Source organism: Athene noctua, chromosome 1 (assembly GCF_965140245.1).
Source record: "Athene noctua chromosome 1, bAthNoc1.hap1.1, whole genome shotgun sequence".
In the NCBI taxonomy this organism is placed as follows: Eukaryota; Metazoa; Chordata; class Aves; order Strigiformes; family Strigidae; genus Athene; species Athene noctua.
In genome coordinates this window covers 164,676,292-164,692,225 of record NC_134037.1, presented here as the reverse complement: position 1 = coordinate 164,692,225, position 15,934 = coordinate 164,676,292, and the positions used below count along the sequence as shown (strand labels likewise).

The 15,934-nt window shown below is 37.8% G+C and overlaps 1 protein-coding gene across 2 annotated transcripts in view; it reads left to right on the top strand.

Annotated features, from left to right (window-relative positions):
* The window catches only part of KCNJ6 (potassium inwardly rectifying channel subfamily J member 6), a 170,039-nt gene that overhangs the window by 35,495 nt on the left and 118,610 nt on the right, over positions 1-15,934 (top strand). The window contains exon 2 of one of the 2 annotated variants that reach the window (XM_074903795.1): positions 15,342-15,390. The exons of the other annotated variant lie outside the window; for it this stretch is intronic. Coding sequence (XP_074759896.1) covers positions 15,366-15,390 — 25 coding nt within the window. The 5' untranslated portion in view covers positions 15,342-15,365. The remainder of the gene's footprint in view (positions 1-15,341; positions 15,391-15,934) is intronic. 2 annotated transcript variants of the gene reach the window in all.

Here is a 15,934-nt window from a genome sequence, read left to right as displayed (position 1 = left end):
CCTCACTGTAGTCACAAAGACATTTCTGTAGGAAATCAGAGTAAAAAAGAATGATAGCCCTGGTGTAATTTATAAATATATTTTATTTTTAAATGGTTGAATTAAAAAAAAAAAAAAACAACAACCAACCAGCAATGTAGAAGTTGGCATAGAAAAAGGTATTATCCTCGGTGTCTCCAAGCAGAAGAATTTTGGCATTTTTTTCAGCCACATCAAATACCAATCTTTGCTGTAGCATCTCCATTAAAGTGCAAAGAAGTCACCAGTTTAAATTTTCCTTCAGCACTGCCAGAAAAGACCTGTGATTCATTCATCTAACTGCCATTGTTTTGGCTGGGAAAAAAAAAAAAAAAAAATAGAATGACTTGGATGCACATGTCCACATAATCTATTTGAAACTGAACATTGTCATTTCTAGAGTGCTTTTATTCAGCTCTGCTCCCTATTAAGCTGTTTTCATACTCTTTTGTCAAACCAGTGGAAACAACTTGGACCTTGAAGGTCTAAAGCCAAACTCCAAAAACTCAGTTCTTTCACCTTTTCCTCAAATATTATGCACTAACCCATCAAAGAGTGTCCTGTCTCCTGAGATAGATCTGTATAGGCTGGTACCCCCCACATAGCACATCTAACACAAACAGTTGTTCAAGACCAGTACAGCAATGTTAGCACAGTACTATGTCCAAGCTAGTAACCTCTGCTGACAGGCTGACTGGCTCCTCCAGGAGATCCTGCCATGCTGAGACAGCCACCCAGTCTCCTGTCTCCAAACTGGGCTTGTATTCTACTGTTCAACCCCCCCCTCTTTGCATAATTCACATGGGTTTCTCCAGCCTTTCCATGCCTTTGAGGTCCTTCAAGTATTTCTACCCCTACACAATATTTCCTCTCCCCTATCTGGCATTATCTCCCTGTTGTCCCCCTCTCCCCTACTCATCCAGCATGAGCTGATTCTGCTGAAGGCAGGTGATCTCCTTAGGACTACATACAGAAAGTCAAATTCTGATGTTTCTTCCCACAGAAAGCAGTCCTGCTAATCTCTTGAAGAGTAGAGTACCGCTCAATGTGGCTATGCTTGGTAGAACAGACCCTGAAGAGGAAATTCAGGGTTTTGGCTAATCACTAAAATCAGCAGCAGTAACAAGAAGAAAGAAAAGGATATCGAATGAAGATGTGTATATTCAAATACAACACATTCTGTAGGTTCGGATTTGGAGAACACTAAGAAAATCACGTTTAAATCATGATTGTATTTCAACAAAATATACGAACATAACACAGAGTTACATTTGACACATTCGACTATGCATCTACCAAGAAAGAGGCCAGAGGGGAGACGGTGGGAGGAACAGGTAGATGGTTTGAAGCTCTTTTTGATTTCTCTGATCTAGCTCAGATTGCTATCATGACTTTCATTAATGGAGATACTGTGCATAACTTCCGTGGTAAAGAATGTACTGTGTTGTGCTAGGCAGAATGAAGAGAGGATTTTAAATCATAATAAAAGTTGTGCTGAAGAGTACAGCCTGGAAGTCTCAAATTAGCAAGACAGATTTTATTCACTAAAGAATTGCAGTGAGGTGTTTCTCTTTTCAAATAAGGAAGTATAAGATAATTATAAAGTGCTGGGGTTAAATACTCTGTATATATTTCCTGGAAGTGGAGGTGTGATGTGATAAACCCATTAGTTCTTGACTACTGTTAATTATGTGTTTGGATATGCCAAAGTAATTTTCTGGACCAGTTTAGTAATATGGTAATAATTTCTTTCTCCTTGAATCTAATTCCCTGAATCACAAAATAAGTGATTTTGGAAATGATGTGACCTTGCGGATAAATAGAGCTCATAAACAACAACCAACAATAACACCAAAGGAACCCCTCCTAAGCAGAAAATTAAAAATTATCCAAAGGTGCTAGAGGTCTCATGACTGTCTGATAATGTGAGAAAAACTTCCCCTTCAGAGACCTGAAAAGCAGAAAACAAATGGTAATTACCATCTGACAGCTTTTTCTATATACAAAGAGTTGGTAGATCCTAATGGGCAGGTGTCCACATTAGAAAAAACATTAATTAGTACCCTTGTTGGCAGGCTCAGCTGAGAAAAACATGACTAAACGAGCATGGAAACTGAAGTGCCTTCTGTGATGATAATTGCATGTACCCACATTTATTGTAATTTGGAATGTGATTTTCCATTTGGATCTGAATCACTGAAAGGGTCTATTTGTTGTGACAACATACAGGGATAATGACTCTATTAAAATACTTAGGGCCTAATTTCCAAAGGTATTCATCACCCACAACTTTAATGGGATCAGAAAACTTTTGGTAGCTTGGAAAATTTGGACACTCATTATAATTTCAGTGCAAAAACTGATAAGTAAGAATTATGAGAAAGCCACAAAGTAGCAGTGACTGTCAAGACAATGAAAAGCAACACCAAACTTAAAGAATGGGTTTCATAAAAATTAGGAAGACAGAAAAGCGTGAGAGGAAAAAAGTTTGTCTTCTTTTATTTTATATGAAGGTAAAAAAGCAGTAATAAACCTTGCTCCTGGGAATTACACACATAAGCAACTTCTTTCAGTAGCAGAAACACAAATTCAAATACTATATTAAAACAGAATTATAAAGTTTCTAGAAAAGTTGAAGGTAAATTGTATTTTTCACAAGATCAGATTGTAAACAAGTATGAAATTATATGGAAAAGCCTGGTGTGATTTAACCGGATCCTCAGAGGTATTGAATGAAGCCTTTCACAAGAGGCTGGTCCCTAAGGCTGTAACACTGAAATGCCATTCTGGGTACCAATATACTGCAGGTCCACCTGCAAAAAAGACCAACAGCTGGAACCTGGGTAGATCTAGGTCACTGTGGTGATGTTCCATAAACCTGATTTATCTGACCAGTTGCAGAAACAATTATACACCATTTCATAAATCCCAAGCAAGTTATTTTCCGCTCATGTAAGTGTTTGGAGCGCCTGTTTTAAATTTTCCAATTGTTATTATAATCACTATGGTAAACATGTTCTTTTAACTTGCTTGATATGAGACCTTTTGTAGCCGTGATTCATACCAGCTTGCATCAAATTAGTAATTACATAGCAATCAATTTAGCAAAGTGAAAATCATTCTGAGCTGAGGAATTGCATCATCAGGGTTGATTTCAGAGGGTGGACAGAAAAATGAAGATATTTTGTTACTACTTTATACTCAGAAAAAGAAGAGAAGAAATTATTTCTCTCCAATAGAATGCAAACCAAGGTAGTCACTTTAATTTGGGCATTTCAGATACCACGGAAGAGACTGGAAGGAAGTCAGAGCCTTAAGCCCTTACCCAGCGCTGAGACATCTCTGTCTAGACTGAGCCTACCTGTGGTCTGACCACATTCAACAGAGCTTCAAGAAGATGTATAACAGGTCTGCCTGCACTTAATTTCACCATGAGGGCATAGATGCCTGTGTTGGATAGCATTCTTCAGGCTTCTGCAGATGAAAGTGAAAAGAGAAGGAGATGAAAAATAGTCCATAAAGCTGCAGACCAAGGCTTTGCAAAGCAGAACGAGCTGTTCCATTGAATGGTTAGGAAAGCCTGGAATTGATCTGTTGTAGTACAAATGGCTAGTAGATCTTTTTTTCTAAAAGCAAACAAACAAAAAAATAATTTTAACTAAAAGATATAAAGAACTGACAAATCATCTTACCTAAATCTTGTCCTCATTTTTCTGTGAGTAAAGATTAATTTAGCTTTAAATTTCCTAGACTTTTCTGAAGTGTTAAGCATTTAAGAATTATACAGCAGACATCAAAATCAAGTCAAGCTGCAAAACTCAGAAGATTTTTATGTATCTCATCTATTTTGCACAGTGGTGGAACACTTACGTTAATAGGACAGTATGGGAACTGTCATGTGCTTATCTTTTTATTAACTAGGTTTGCGCATAGCATAATCCAGAATTTGGGGAGGAGAAAAGACACCATTAAAATAGAAATAAGAATGTTTTAAAAATTGGAGAAAAAATATTAAAATACCTCTCACTACATTTATTCTTGATTAAAATTTCACAAAACAGGTCTTAGGATATATATTTGTAATTCTGACTAACAGTGAACTGCCTCATGATTTTAAAATGAAGGAGAAATGGAGTTTAAAAAGATAATTGTAACGTTTTTTCTCTAAAAGGTAGCCATTGTTAACCACAAATAAATTCAAAGTAAGACCAAGAAAACTCCAAATCAGAATATAACCAGAAAATTCACTAAACAACCTTAGAGACTTTTGGCTTCTATACCATCCAGTGCAGCATGGTGCAGCTATATCTGACTTACCAGAAACTGTCCTACCTCTTAAAGTGGAGACACTACAGTCATGTCAGTACATCCCAGGGCCAAGCTGAGGAGCATTATGGTGATGCAACTTCCCAGCCTAGTCCCTCCACAGGCGCGCAGCTGTATTAGCTCAGATCAGCAATAGACAGGAGATCTCTGCCCTGTGGCTCGTGTACTTGTTCTACATTGACAGGTAAATGCACTCAAGGTGACGGAAACCCAGAAGGTTTGTGCAATGAAGTTCACATGCTCTTGTGAGTCTTTGCTGCCTGGCATTGCCCTCTATGAGTGCTGGCTGTGCTAGTGTGGCTCTGGGGCGAGGTATCTCACTCTTTCATACATAGGCTGGGCCTGACCATACTCCTGCTCTCTGCTCCCTCTACACCACTGCACAAGGTGTTCATCCACACTGGGAGCCTTCAGCCTTCGTACAGGACATAGGCCCATGGGCAGCTCCAGACGTTGCTCTCTACCATGCTGCTGCTTCTAATTTATGCATGGAGGCATGTCAGACAAGAGGGAAGAGTGGCTAAAGCAATCAAAAAAGGTGGAGGAAAAGGCAGAGCTTTGTAATGTTTTAAGAGCAGGGATTCTGTTAGAACAATAGTGAGAGAAGGGTGTAAGATACAGGAGCTTAGAGGACTCAGGAAAGAGCTGTCACGTAGGAAAGAGATGGACAGCCTTCTGAGAGACATCAAGGTACAGCAGAGAAGCCTAGAAGATATATCTGCTAGTGGTAATATCATTACATATCTGCTAGTGGTAATACCATTACAGTTTGATACCTTTGTAATGGAATCCCATCTCTATTAGACCACATGCTTTTCCCTTCAGAGGCCAATAGCTATTAATATTTTATTACTATTAACACTTAATTAGATTAAAAGCAGCAGAAATGTCTAGCTTCATGAGCTGACCTTTTAGCACTCGCATCATATATATTATTTTGGGGTGGTTAAACTTCAAGAGAACTCAACCTAGTACATTTTGAAACCTCTCCATTATATGGCACTGTATATAAAGTGCAATCAGCTGTGCTAACTGAAGAACACATAGATTTGCTGCGTCTGACTTGGAAATCTTTAGTCTGGTTCACACAGACTTTGTCTGCATATTCCGGTTAAAATGTGTTCAAATCCCCAAGATGCAATACAGATGTCTACATAGCATAACACTAAACATGCCTAGGTAAAAAGCTAACTCAGGTACTAGCAGCACAGTTATATTAGTGCAAGGTTCTTTCAGACTAATTTACTTGTTGACAGTTACTGTTCTTTTAGAGGCCACTTAGGCATCTCTAGGCAGCATTGCGCTGTGCCGAGATGGCATTCCCTTACAGAAAACCACCTTTGGTTTTAGTTTGAAGCAATAAACATGAATGCTATCTCTAGCCTCAGCCAACAATGAGCATGAGTCGCCTAGAGACGTCAGAACCCTTTGTCAGCTTGGTCTAAGTACCAGAAGAACGGCAGGAGCAACAGTGCAGTGATTTTCACCCTGTTTTGCATTTTTATTAATGAACATTTTACATCTCTCTGTCATTTTTGATCATGTATTATATAATACATTGTACACATCATTAAAATAAGAATATCACCACAGCATCTGAAGACTTGGGGTGATGCTATGACTGAGCCTGTGGCAGTTTAAGCAGTAGACAGTCCCTGCCTCAAAGATGTACAGTCTATTTAGATAAGATAGATAGTACGTGTGGGTTTGAGGGGTAGAGAGGGAGGCATGCACCGTGTGATAGCAATAAACAGTGTGCTAGTTTCACAACCGTTCTTTTTGGAAGTGTGGGAGAGTGTGAAGAGAGGGAGAAGGAAGGTTAGTTATAAAGTTGATGGAGAGAAAAGGGAAGGGAGAGAGCATTTTAGGAAAGGTGATGGGCTGGGTAAGACAAGAGAGAACAAGAAACAGTATGTGGGGGTGAGGAAAATGGGAGGTGAAGGGTAGGAGCAAACCTTTAGTGCAGCAAAAAGATGACAGTCAATACCACAGCAATTTCAGAGAGAGGGGGATTCATACCCCTTGTCTTTAGCCATAGAACAAGTAAGCATTTAGTCTGATATAGTCATGTCAACTGTATTTCTAATGAGTTGAGCACTTCCACCAGGGATTCATCTGAGACAACTGGCTAACTCGCCTTTGGAGGTGAAGGTTCCCTCTGTTGATGTTACAGGGAGTCTTATGTAGCTTATGTAGACTGTATATAAACATTTTTAGTGGGCTGAACTTAGGTGATGTGAACCCCAGGCCGTATGTTTGAAGGTCCCCATTTTGACTGTTTCTGCTGCAGCTCCTTTCATTATCTTCATTAGCTCTGAAAAGCTGGCAGATCGAAGGTCAGGGTTGTGACTTTGTGCACTTGGGGAAAGGTGGAGTTTCACCCTAAGGTTGGAAGGTCATGGATAACAAAGTAATCATATGGAAAGTGCTACACTCTCATTTTCTGATTTTTTCTGTGTGGAAGACACCAATTTGAGAACAAAGTCTCAGTTCTTAAATGCAGAAAGGCTGGTTTACCTCAGTATTTATTTCTGTTAATGCTTTTGCACTTTCAGTGAAGAATATCTGTGTAAGCCAGGCTGAATATCAGCATAAGCATCCAAATGTTCGATTTTCTCTCAACTGGTAGTAAATGTGAGGTATTTGCAGGTATTTTTCAGTAAGACAGGGAGGTATTTTCATTATTAGCATTTTTGCATCATCTGACATATTGCTTGTTCTATTTCAACGTAACTGCTTTTGAAGATTTTTTTTTAAAAGATTTAACAACAAAAGGCTGCTAAAATTGGAAACTGTGTGAGATACTTTGTTATTATTCAGTTGGAGCCAAATCTGACACTGAAGACAGTTCTTGTTTAAGAACTTTCATTGAATGAACATGATCATAGCACAAAACAAAGAAAAATGTCAGTTCCCCTAGTTGTATGTTCATTTAAGTATCACAAGGTACCTGAGGAAATAGGTTCAGGTTTGAAATGGTTGATCTGTTTTATTCAGTTGTGAGTTATTTTTACAATGCATCAAGGCAAGTGATAAACAAAGCATACTTTATTAGGTCATTATTCTCTTAAATAGTTTAAATAATGGTTTCTAGATTAGTTGAAGCATGCTTCTACTTATAATTTTTATGTGAAATCTTCAGTCTATATTCTTTAAATGTTTCTTATTGAAATGTGGAATCTAATGCTATAAGAATACAAACAACCAGCTGAAGTTTTCCCTTTGGGGGGCACAGAAGCAATGAGTTCATAAAAACTAAACATACACATTATTAACAGCTGAAAAGATTGGATAAGCATTTTAAAGTCTCTTTTCTATAGTGAATCTCCTTTTTTTGTTTCTATCAACTTTTTTAAATAAGGCAGCTGCAGTTATCTCAAGTTAATTTACATTTCTGCTATTACAATTCAGAATATATTCATGAATTATGCCCTAAAAAGGAAAATAGCAGTTTGTTAGTAGTTTGATCCAAAGGTCTTTGAATTAGTAAGAACATCTCCACTGATTATAGAGCTTTTCACCATGCATAAATTGTACACAGACACTATACCTGCAGTCTGGAGATTTAGATGACAAAGCATATGTAAGATTATCCACTCTGTCTTGAAGACTGTTTGCTGAGATGTAATTTATGCTGGTTTGTCCAATGTAGTTTTAGCAGTCTTCAGTAAAAAGCTTTCCAACCTTTTTAGTACAGCACCACTACATCACTTTGTTGCCAGGATATTCTTCTCAATTTTCAGCTTATACTTACACTTGCTTAGTTTCACAATGTAGGCTAGAAATGTTATATGTAAGACTTAAACACTCCATTGCAATTACATTCATCCGTAATTTGTTAGAACACCCAAGATGAGCTCCTCAAAAGCAAGCAGTACATCTAGTTCATTGGATGTTAAAGTACAGAAGTGGAAGGTCTCGTGTTTAGTCACCCCAACTCATTGTCTTAGAAGAGATGTATTTTTACTGGGATCTGAGGGTATCAAATAAATTTTCAGACATTATGTAGGGTGGTGTTCGGCTGCCAGCCGAGTTCAAATCATGATAAGGGTCTTTGTAATGGGAAATGAAAATTAAGTTGATGTAATTCACCCTCTTGAGCAAAGAAGCTAAGAAAGTATGCTTGCCTTAATCATGTAATAATACCACAACATTACTTAACTCCCACATTTGGTCTTTCAGATACCCAAAATATTTCTTTATTAACCTATCACTGTGTAATGTTCCCATTAGTTCCTTAATGGCCATTTTATATTAATGCTTAAGTGACTCTTCTATAGTTGACAGCAGAAGCAACAAGTATTTAACAGAATAAAAATGTAAAACAGAACTGTTCATAAAATTACTCTGCAACTTCTGGCAGCGTTACCACAATAAATTAAGGATACTTAAATGCCTGTAGTTCTGAGGTTTGCTGCCAACAGTAGGATTTTAAAATATTTTTTTTTAGATTCATGTTCTCTGCAATCAATTTTAATTTTTTAATAATGTGAATTTCTTTAGTTTATTTAAGAAAAACTGAAAACCTGAGACTTAAAACAGCTTAGGTCTTACTTAAAATGTCAAAACCATCAAATCTTTCTCTTTCTGGTTTGTTGGTTTTTTTGGGGTTTTTTTCACATATATGAGTATTCTCTCTCCTGCAAACTCTCAGATACTTTTTTTCTCTGTATCTTGTTCAAACAGTTTTTTATTTATTTGTGTTCTGGTAGATGCAAGTACATTAAAAAATGTTTATACATACTCAACAGCAGTCAGTAACATTCATTTATGCTGCTTCTGTTCCCGGAAAGATTTCCTACCCTCAGGACCGCCACATGCCATCCCCACAGTTTAATACGTGAATATTTGTTCCTCATAGTTAGAGAATGACAATGTATTTGCAATGGATTTAATAAATTACTTTGTGAGTTTTGTATCTTGAGTCTGAGGGGAGTTGACAAGCTTCTCTAGAATTGCTACTTGATTTTCTGCCTGGAAAAAAACAGAGATTTTTCCATACATATTTCACAGACCAAGTGTGAATGATGAGTAAGTTAACTAAAAACTATGAGAAATGTAAAAACTATATTCTAGAACCCAGAGAAATAAATTCAGTTCCTCCTGCTGTTAATGCAAATTTCCTCCATGTAAGGCTTCTTTAATCAGAGCTACTGAGAGTGCGTTATGACATCTGAACACATTAATGAGCCCTACTCATCCCTACTGATCAATAACTCTAGTGAACCTAGCTAAGGTACACCCTCGGTGAACTCTGCTTACTTCATCTATTCAAATACTGTATTTTAAGATCATTCCAGCTGATGCAAACTGAAATCACCTCTTGTGCCAAGCACAGGATAGTCCTCTGAAATGTATTCTTAGCCATTCAAATGCTGGGATCAAGGAAATGCAGATTACTTGTTAGTATTCTCACCTTTAAAGCTGAGGATGAAGCCAATTTGCTTGAGATCACACTATGCTGGGTCCTGCACAAATATAATCATTACAGTCCCAACCCCAAGAGTTAATTCTAGAAGAAAAGACAAAACAGGTGGTTGGGACCAACCACCTTTCTTGGGATAGGCAAGACAGAATAATAAAAATAAACAATATATGTACACTATTTTTCAGCTTTGGGACAGGGAGGCATGAAAAGCCACTCCCATAAATCTAGGCAGCTCTTACATACAGCTTGAATTTTAGAAATTGTAAAAATAATCCCATAACACAGCACATCTCATTGTTAGAGGTCCTAAAGATAGGCTATTAAGCTATTTTTTCCATTTGTTAGATATGTGTCCAGATAGAAATGAAAGTTCCTGTGGTGTTTTTCAAAAGGAAGAGCTCCAATTCCGTCCAACAATCCCTCTCCACCTAAAATAAGCTATGCTTTCGAGAGCTGAGTGTAGGCTATTGCTAAAATGAATAACACATAATGAGTCCTGCATTTGCCTACACACCATTGCCTAACAACCAGTATCTAATTCATTACTGTAAAGCATTTGAGGATGTCATGAGTATGAAAGACACTATATAAAATGAAATTCTATTATTCTCATTTAATAGTGTTTCAAACATAACACCATTCCCATGTAGTTTGAAAAGTAATTTAAGATATCCCAAGATAGATTACTCTAAGCTAAAATTTCAGAAAAGGTTCTTCTTTGCTTCTTGCTCATTGAATGTGCATTTAGTGATTGAATAGCTCTTGCCTTAAAGGATGTATCAATGAAATTACTAGGGATTTGCCACTGAATTGCTTTCAAAAGTAACAAAGCTTTACAAAAAGTACATGTAATGGATCTAATGTATTTGAGTTCCAATCCTTAGCTCAGCCAGTACAGGACTGACAAAATACTATTAGAAATTTTACCAAAGTTCTAGATTACTTCAGTAGATTTCTAGCATACCAGTGCACTCTGCACTTGTGAACTGGCAAGAGTACAAAAGAAGTTTCAGCCATGCAGTAAACAAACAAAATAAATATAATAATCTTGTCAATTTGTGTCAGCTGAAGCTAACAGCCATTGAAGAGGAATTTACAGGATGTACCCGTATCCTTCTATCAGAAAAATTACAGGAGGATCATGCACTCTCTTGCCCAAAAATTCTTCCTTACAAGGCAAGTGACCAACTACTCTATGTTTTGATTCCCATCTGGAATTTGATGCAATCCTCACTCTTTGCTTATGCATGACACTGAAAATGTTAAGCTTGCGCTGCGTTGTTGGCACTACTGACATCTTCTTGTGCACCCTCTGACAGGATCTATGGTAGGCTGTGCAGCATGGGAAGTCAGACAAGGAGTTTATACAGAGGTGCCTGATTTTCTTTGGCTGAGAAATGAAAGAGCAATGTGAAGGCCAGACTGTATGTGTTGACCCTTAGAGCATTACATTAAACCCATGAATGTTGCAACAGCCTGATAATAATTTGAGATTAAATTCAGTGCAAGACAGGACACAAGTCCTGAGATATTGTAGGACTGTGCGACTGTTCATTTGCCTTAAGGAAACTTATAGAAAGGAAATATCTTTAAATCTATCTGGCTGTTCATTGACAAAAGGCACCATGAGTTGATAATAATGTATACATTTCACAGCAGTGTCAAACAAACTCTTCAAAATAAAGTAAGGCCAGACACAGCTGAAAAAAAAAAAAAAAAAAAAAAAAAAAAAAAGGAGGGCAGGAGAAATGGCTCCACTAGAAAAGGAGAGTTTGCAGTTTCTTTTTTACACCCTCAGCTGAGTGAAAGGCTTCACCAACAGTCCAAAAAGTATAAAGAAACATTTTAAATAGCCATTTTTACTAGTTGAAGTTAGCATGCTTCACATACAAATTTACATTTCACACATCCCTTCTTGCATCAGAACAATATCATCTAGCACTTGCACTTTAAATGCGTATCACTGAAAGTATGAAGAGCAGGATTTCTTGCTTTTTTATGCACCAAGGAAGATGGTAGCTCTCTCACACAGGTATGCAAGGGTAGCACATGTCTGCACACAATCCAGTCTCTTAACAGAGCAGAGTCTGTCTCTGCTGCTCCCCTGAGGTTGTGAAAGATTTGGGCTCTTGGCCCCAGAACATGTACACTGTCAGCAACAGCCCATGGATTCAAAGCCCTGCAGAAATCACTCCATGCTGACATAGCTACAAAACCCAATACACTATCTCACTATGTTAGATGCAAAATAAGGCCTGCTTTTCTTGATGTGCTTTCTGTGGTAATTCTTGTTTACCCGGTAGTCTCAAGAGGGAATACTACCACAGTCTGCCCTTAAAGACAAGTTCTGTCCTAAAAAGAAACACTGGATGGATGGATGGATGGATGGATGGATGGATGGATGGATGGATGGATGGATTGTTTGTTTGTTTGTTTTAAAAAGAAAAGAAGGCAAGTCTTATTCTGCTGTCAATCTGTATTCAAAATCACATCTGCTGAAGTCAGGACCAAAAGTATGTTTTCATGTTGGTTTTTTTTTTTCCCCAAGTTAATCTGTTAGAACTCACTCTATCAGAAAAGATGGAATTCCTTCTTTATCTGCCATCAGAAACCTTATTTCTTAGCAGTGTTCAAATTTTCTTAAAATCTGCCATTTTGATAAAACAGGAAAGTAGAAAAATTTGCTTAGCTTCCAGAACTTTGTAGTGTGTATGTGTGCACATACTAGTGATCATTAGAGAAAGAGAAGAATGCAAAACTTGAGAGAATAATTTCATACAGATTCTAAACTTCAGTGATAACAGTAAAAGAAATTAATTTTTTGAATAAAATACCTGGAAAATAGAATAACATTTTTTTTAACCTGTCCTATTGAGAAACAACATTCATACAAGAGTACCTTTTCCTTCTAAAGAAGGAAGATCAGAACTTCAATAGTCCTGGTCATTTCTTTTATGAAAAGTAAACCAAACCCTTTCAATGTTTTCAAATGCAGCAATTAGTTGAATCTTGTCTGCCATTTCATGTTTTCTCTCTAGAAGGGAAATTTACACAGGGGACAGTATCATAAGCCTAAGAACCTTAGCTTTTTTCTTTAATCTGCTGTACTCTGAACTGCTGCAGTGAAGATATTCAGTCTCTTTACATGTAAATGTTTCTGTGCTTACCTGTCAGTGGCCACAGGCCATTACTAGAGGAAACAGTACATTCTTTAGTGCTTGCCTTTACCAGCTTCTTCAAAACAAGTATTTGATCATTAGCAGAACTCAGAGGCTCAAAAACTTATAACCTTCTCCTTATGTATTATGCTTAATACGTTAAAAGGAAATTATATTCTAGTCTCCTATGTCCTTATGATTGACGTCATCATTAGTAAAAAGTATTTAATAATATGCAAGAACAAAGTATTAATATTTAAAATCACAGTTTGTTATTAGTCTAACAAATCCAGACTTCCATCTTCAGGGCTCAACATTGATCTTTTCCAACTGTTCATTCCTGATAAACTATAAGTCCCCTAGTGGAAGGAGGTGTTTTAAGGTCACATAAAGCAACACAAAGTACTGATGATTTTCACGGTGCTGTGGTTTCTTTTGATGATTAACACTATGCAAGAAATTGCTGTACAGGACTTTTTTTAAAAAAAAACCTGGCACTCTTGTGCTATTTCTTTCTTCCTCCTTTTTTTCTTTCATGGTAATGCATGAATCTGATGCTGAATGCTACGTTATCAGCATGGCTTAGGGCATTAACCTCACCACAGATTCAGGACATAACCTTAAACCCTTCTCTTCATATGAAACGCTCTAAGGGATATGCATAATGTTGCGAAGCATTATCTGCTCGTTACATGCATTCCAATGTTTCCTATTACTCTGAAATTTGAGCTTTTTGTTAGCAGAAGTCTAACTTTCTGAAGTGTGTGTAGCAGCATATTTGGTGTAGAAAGTACTTCTTTTAGATTTTTTTTGTACCAGATAGAAGCCAGTACTGGGATAAGACAGAAATGGACAGACCTCACTTCTTCTCAAGTCATAAGATGATCCTACTCTTTTAAATAAAACAGGAGGAGTATCTCTTGTGACAGCCTGGCACCTCTGCAACAGGGTCTGATCATATCATAGCCAAATAGCATTGGAAGACTACATATATCTTGTCAAATAACACCTGGCAGGGACCATTCTCACACCATTCTCAACCCACAGCTTACCACAATGCTGTTTGCTGGTATAGACCCAGCCAAAGAGAGATGCTGCCATGCTGAATCCTGTCCCCAGCCATTTCAGCAGCTACTGCAGGCCACCCTGCCAAGAAACCCCCACCTTCTCCCAGAGCTGAGATAGGGAGCAGGGGGCGCCTGTTTAAGGTTTCTGCCCATTGAAGTCATATTTTGAAGGAAATCCTCTACTCTGCTAACTTTTTTTGGGGGAAAAAAAAAGTTGCTTGGAGCAAGAGCTGACATTTGCACACCCATGGCCCATAAGATCCTTTCTCAGAGCCTCAACAGAGGAGGAGGCAGGCTCCTACACTCATTATTTAAGTGTTGACACCTGGCCCTTTTCCCCTTGGCTTTTCCAACTGGACTTGTCCTCTGTGGTTAAAACTAGTGAACATCTGGACTGTTTGCATTTTGAAGATGATTGTGGGGAAGGGGGTGGGTAACCGCAAGCTCTGCTTACCCACAGGGCTGGGACTCGGAATCTGAAGATGCTTGTATAGTTTCAGAGATCATAAGGGTGAGACCAGCCTGGGTGCATCTTCTCAAAACCAGCTAATTAGAGCTTAAAGGGCTTTGAAGGGCTGAATGTTTTAATTCAGCCCAAACTGGCTCTGAAATCAGGAGACTGGACTCAGCCTCTATTGCTCTGGCTGAGGTGTGCTTTGGGGCATCAGTCCCTGTTAGAGGCAATTCCAACAAATCCAAGGGCTCTTGGTTGACAAGGGCTCTTTGTCAAAACAGGCTTAGTTACAACAGCTGCAACAAGTATCTGAACTGGGAAAACAAAATTAGATTAAAACATTTATACCAAAACCAAGTGTCAAAGACAAGCAGGTTTGACTGGGAGTCCCTCGTGTATCAAAGAAAGAAATGAAGCAGTACTTCAGTAAGTTTACTTCCGTGTCAGACCCAGTACCATACCACTCACTCCAGCTTCCATATGAAATTTATTTATTTCTAAATAAGTGCTTTCTTCAGTATATCTGTTTTGTGGGATGGCCATTTTCATATCTTTTGTCAGAAAGTCCTAACACACTTGCAAATAATAGAGGAAGATTTCCTCCTCCATTATCACTTTGATTGAATAACTTCAATTACTTTAACTCAATACACACACACACAAAAATAAACATAAGTTTCACACTTCATAGTTGACATAATCCAGAAACTACAAGAAAAAAGCCTCCAGAGGCGCAGGCTATTTAGGAGTAAAGTTAAATCCCTAAATAAAATAGAAAGATATAAAGGATTAATGTCCTTCCCTCACATTGTCACTTGCACTCAAGTGTATTTATATTTATATATATATTATATATATATGTTTGTTTTTTATTTTGTCTGTTCCCCCAGGAGAAGCCCAAAAGAGAAACAGAGATGGCCAAATTGACAGAGTCAATGAGTGAGTACAAATAGGAAGCTCAACCACTTTCTTTTTCCATCTGTCCCCCTCCCTTACATAATGCCACAAAACCAGAAAATAGTGCTTGCATTCAGGGATTTCATTCAGCCTTGTCTTCCCTCCTAACTTCACCATAAATCATTCTACTCCTAAAAAATAAGGAATCCCCAAAACAAGCACTACTATTTTCTTCATGCAGTTTAAATCACCTTTATTTGGACCTAAATCCAGCTACTACATGTTTGTCTTCATGAGCCTGAGTTTTACTTAATAGAATGTAACTACTTGTGGATTTAATGAGTGCCTAATTTACTTGATTCAGGTTAGTGTATAGATTCCTTCACAAGCTTATGAAAGGTTGCACTAAATCCAGTGCAATTATTCAGGACTGCTGCCTGTGCCAGATTCATCCAAGAGGAATTATGCCCAGAGATATATGTGGAAAGCTTTCCATTGATTTCACTGGTTTCTAAGAGGTGTGCATTGTCTTAAATATGTAACCAGCAAGAGGTAGCTTGGACTTCTGCCACAATATGGGAACTAG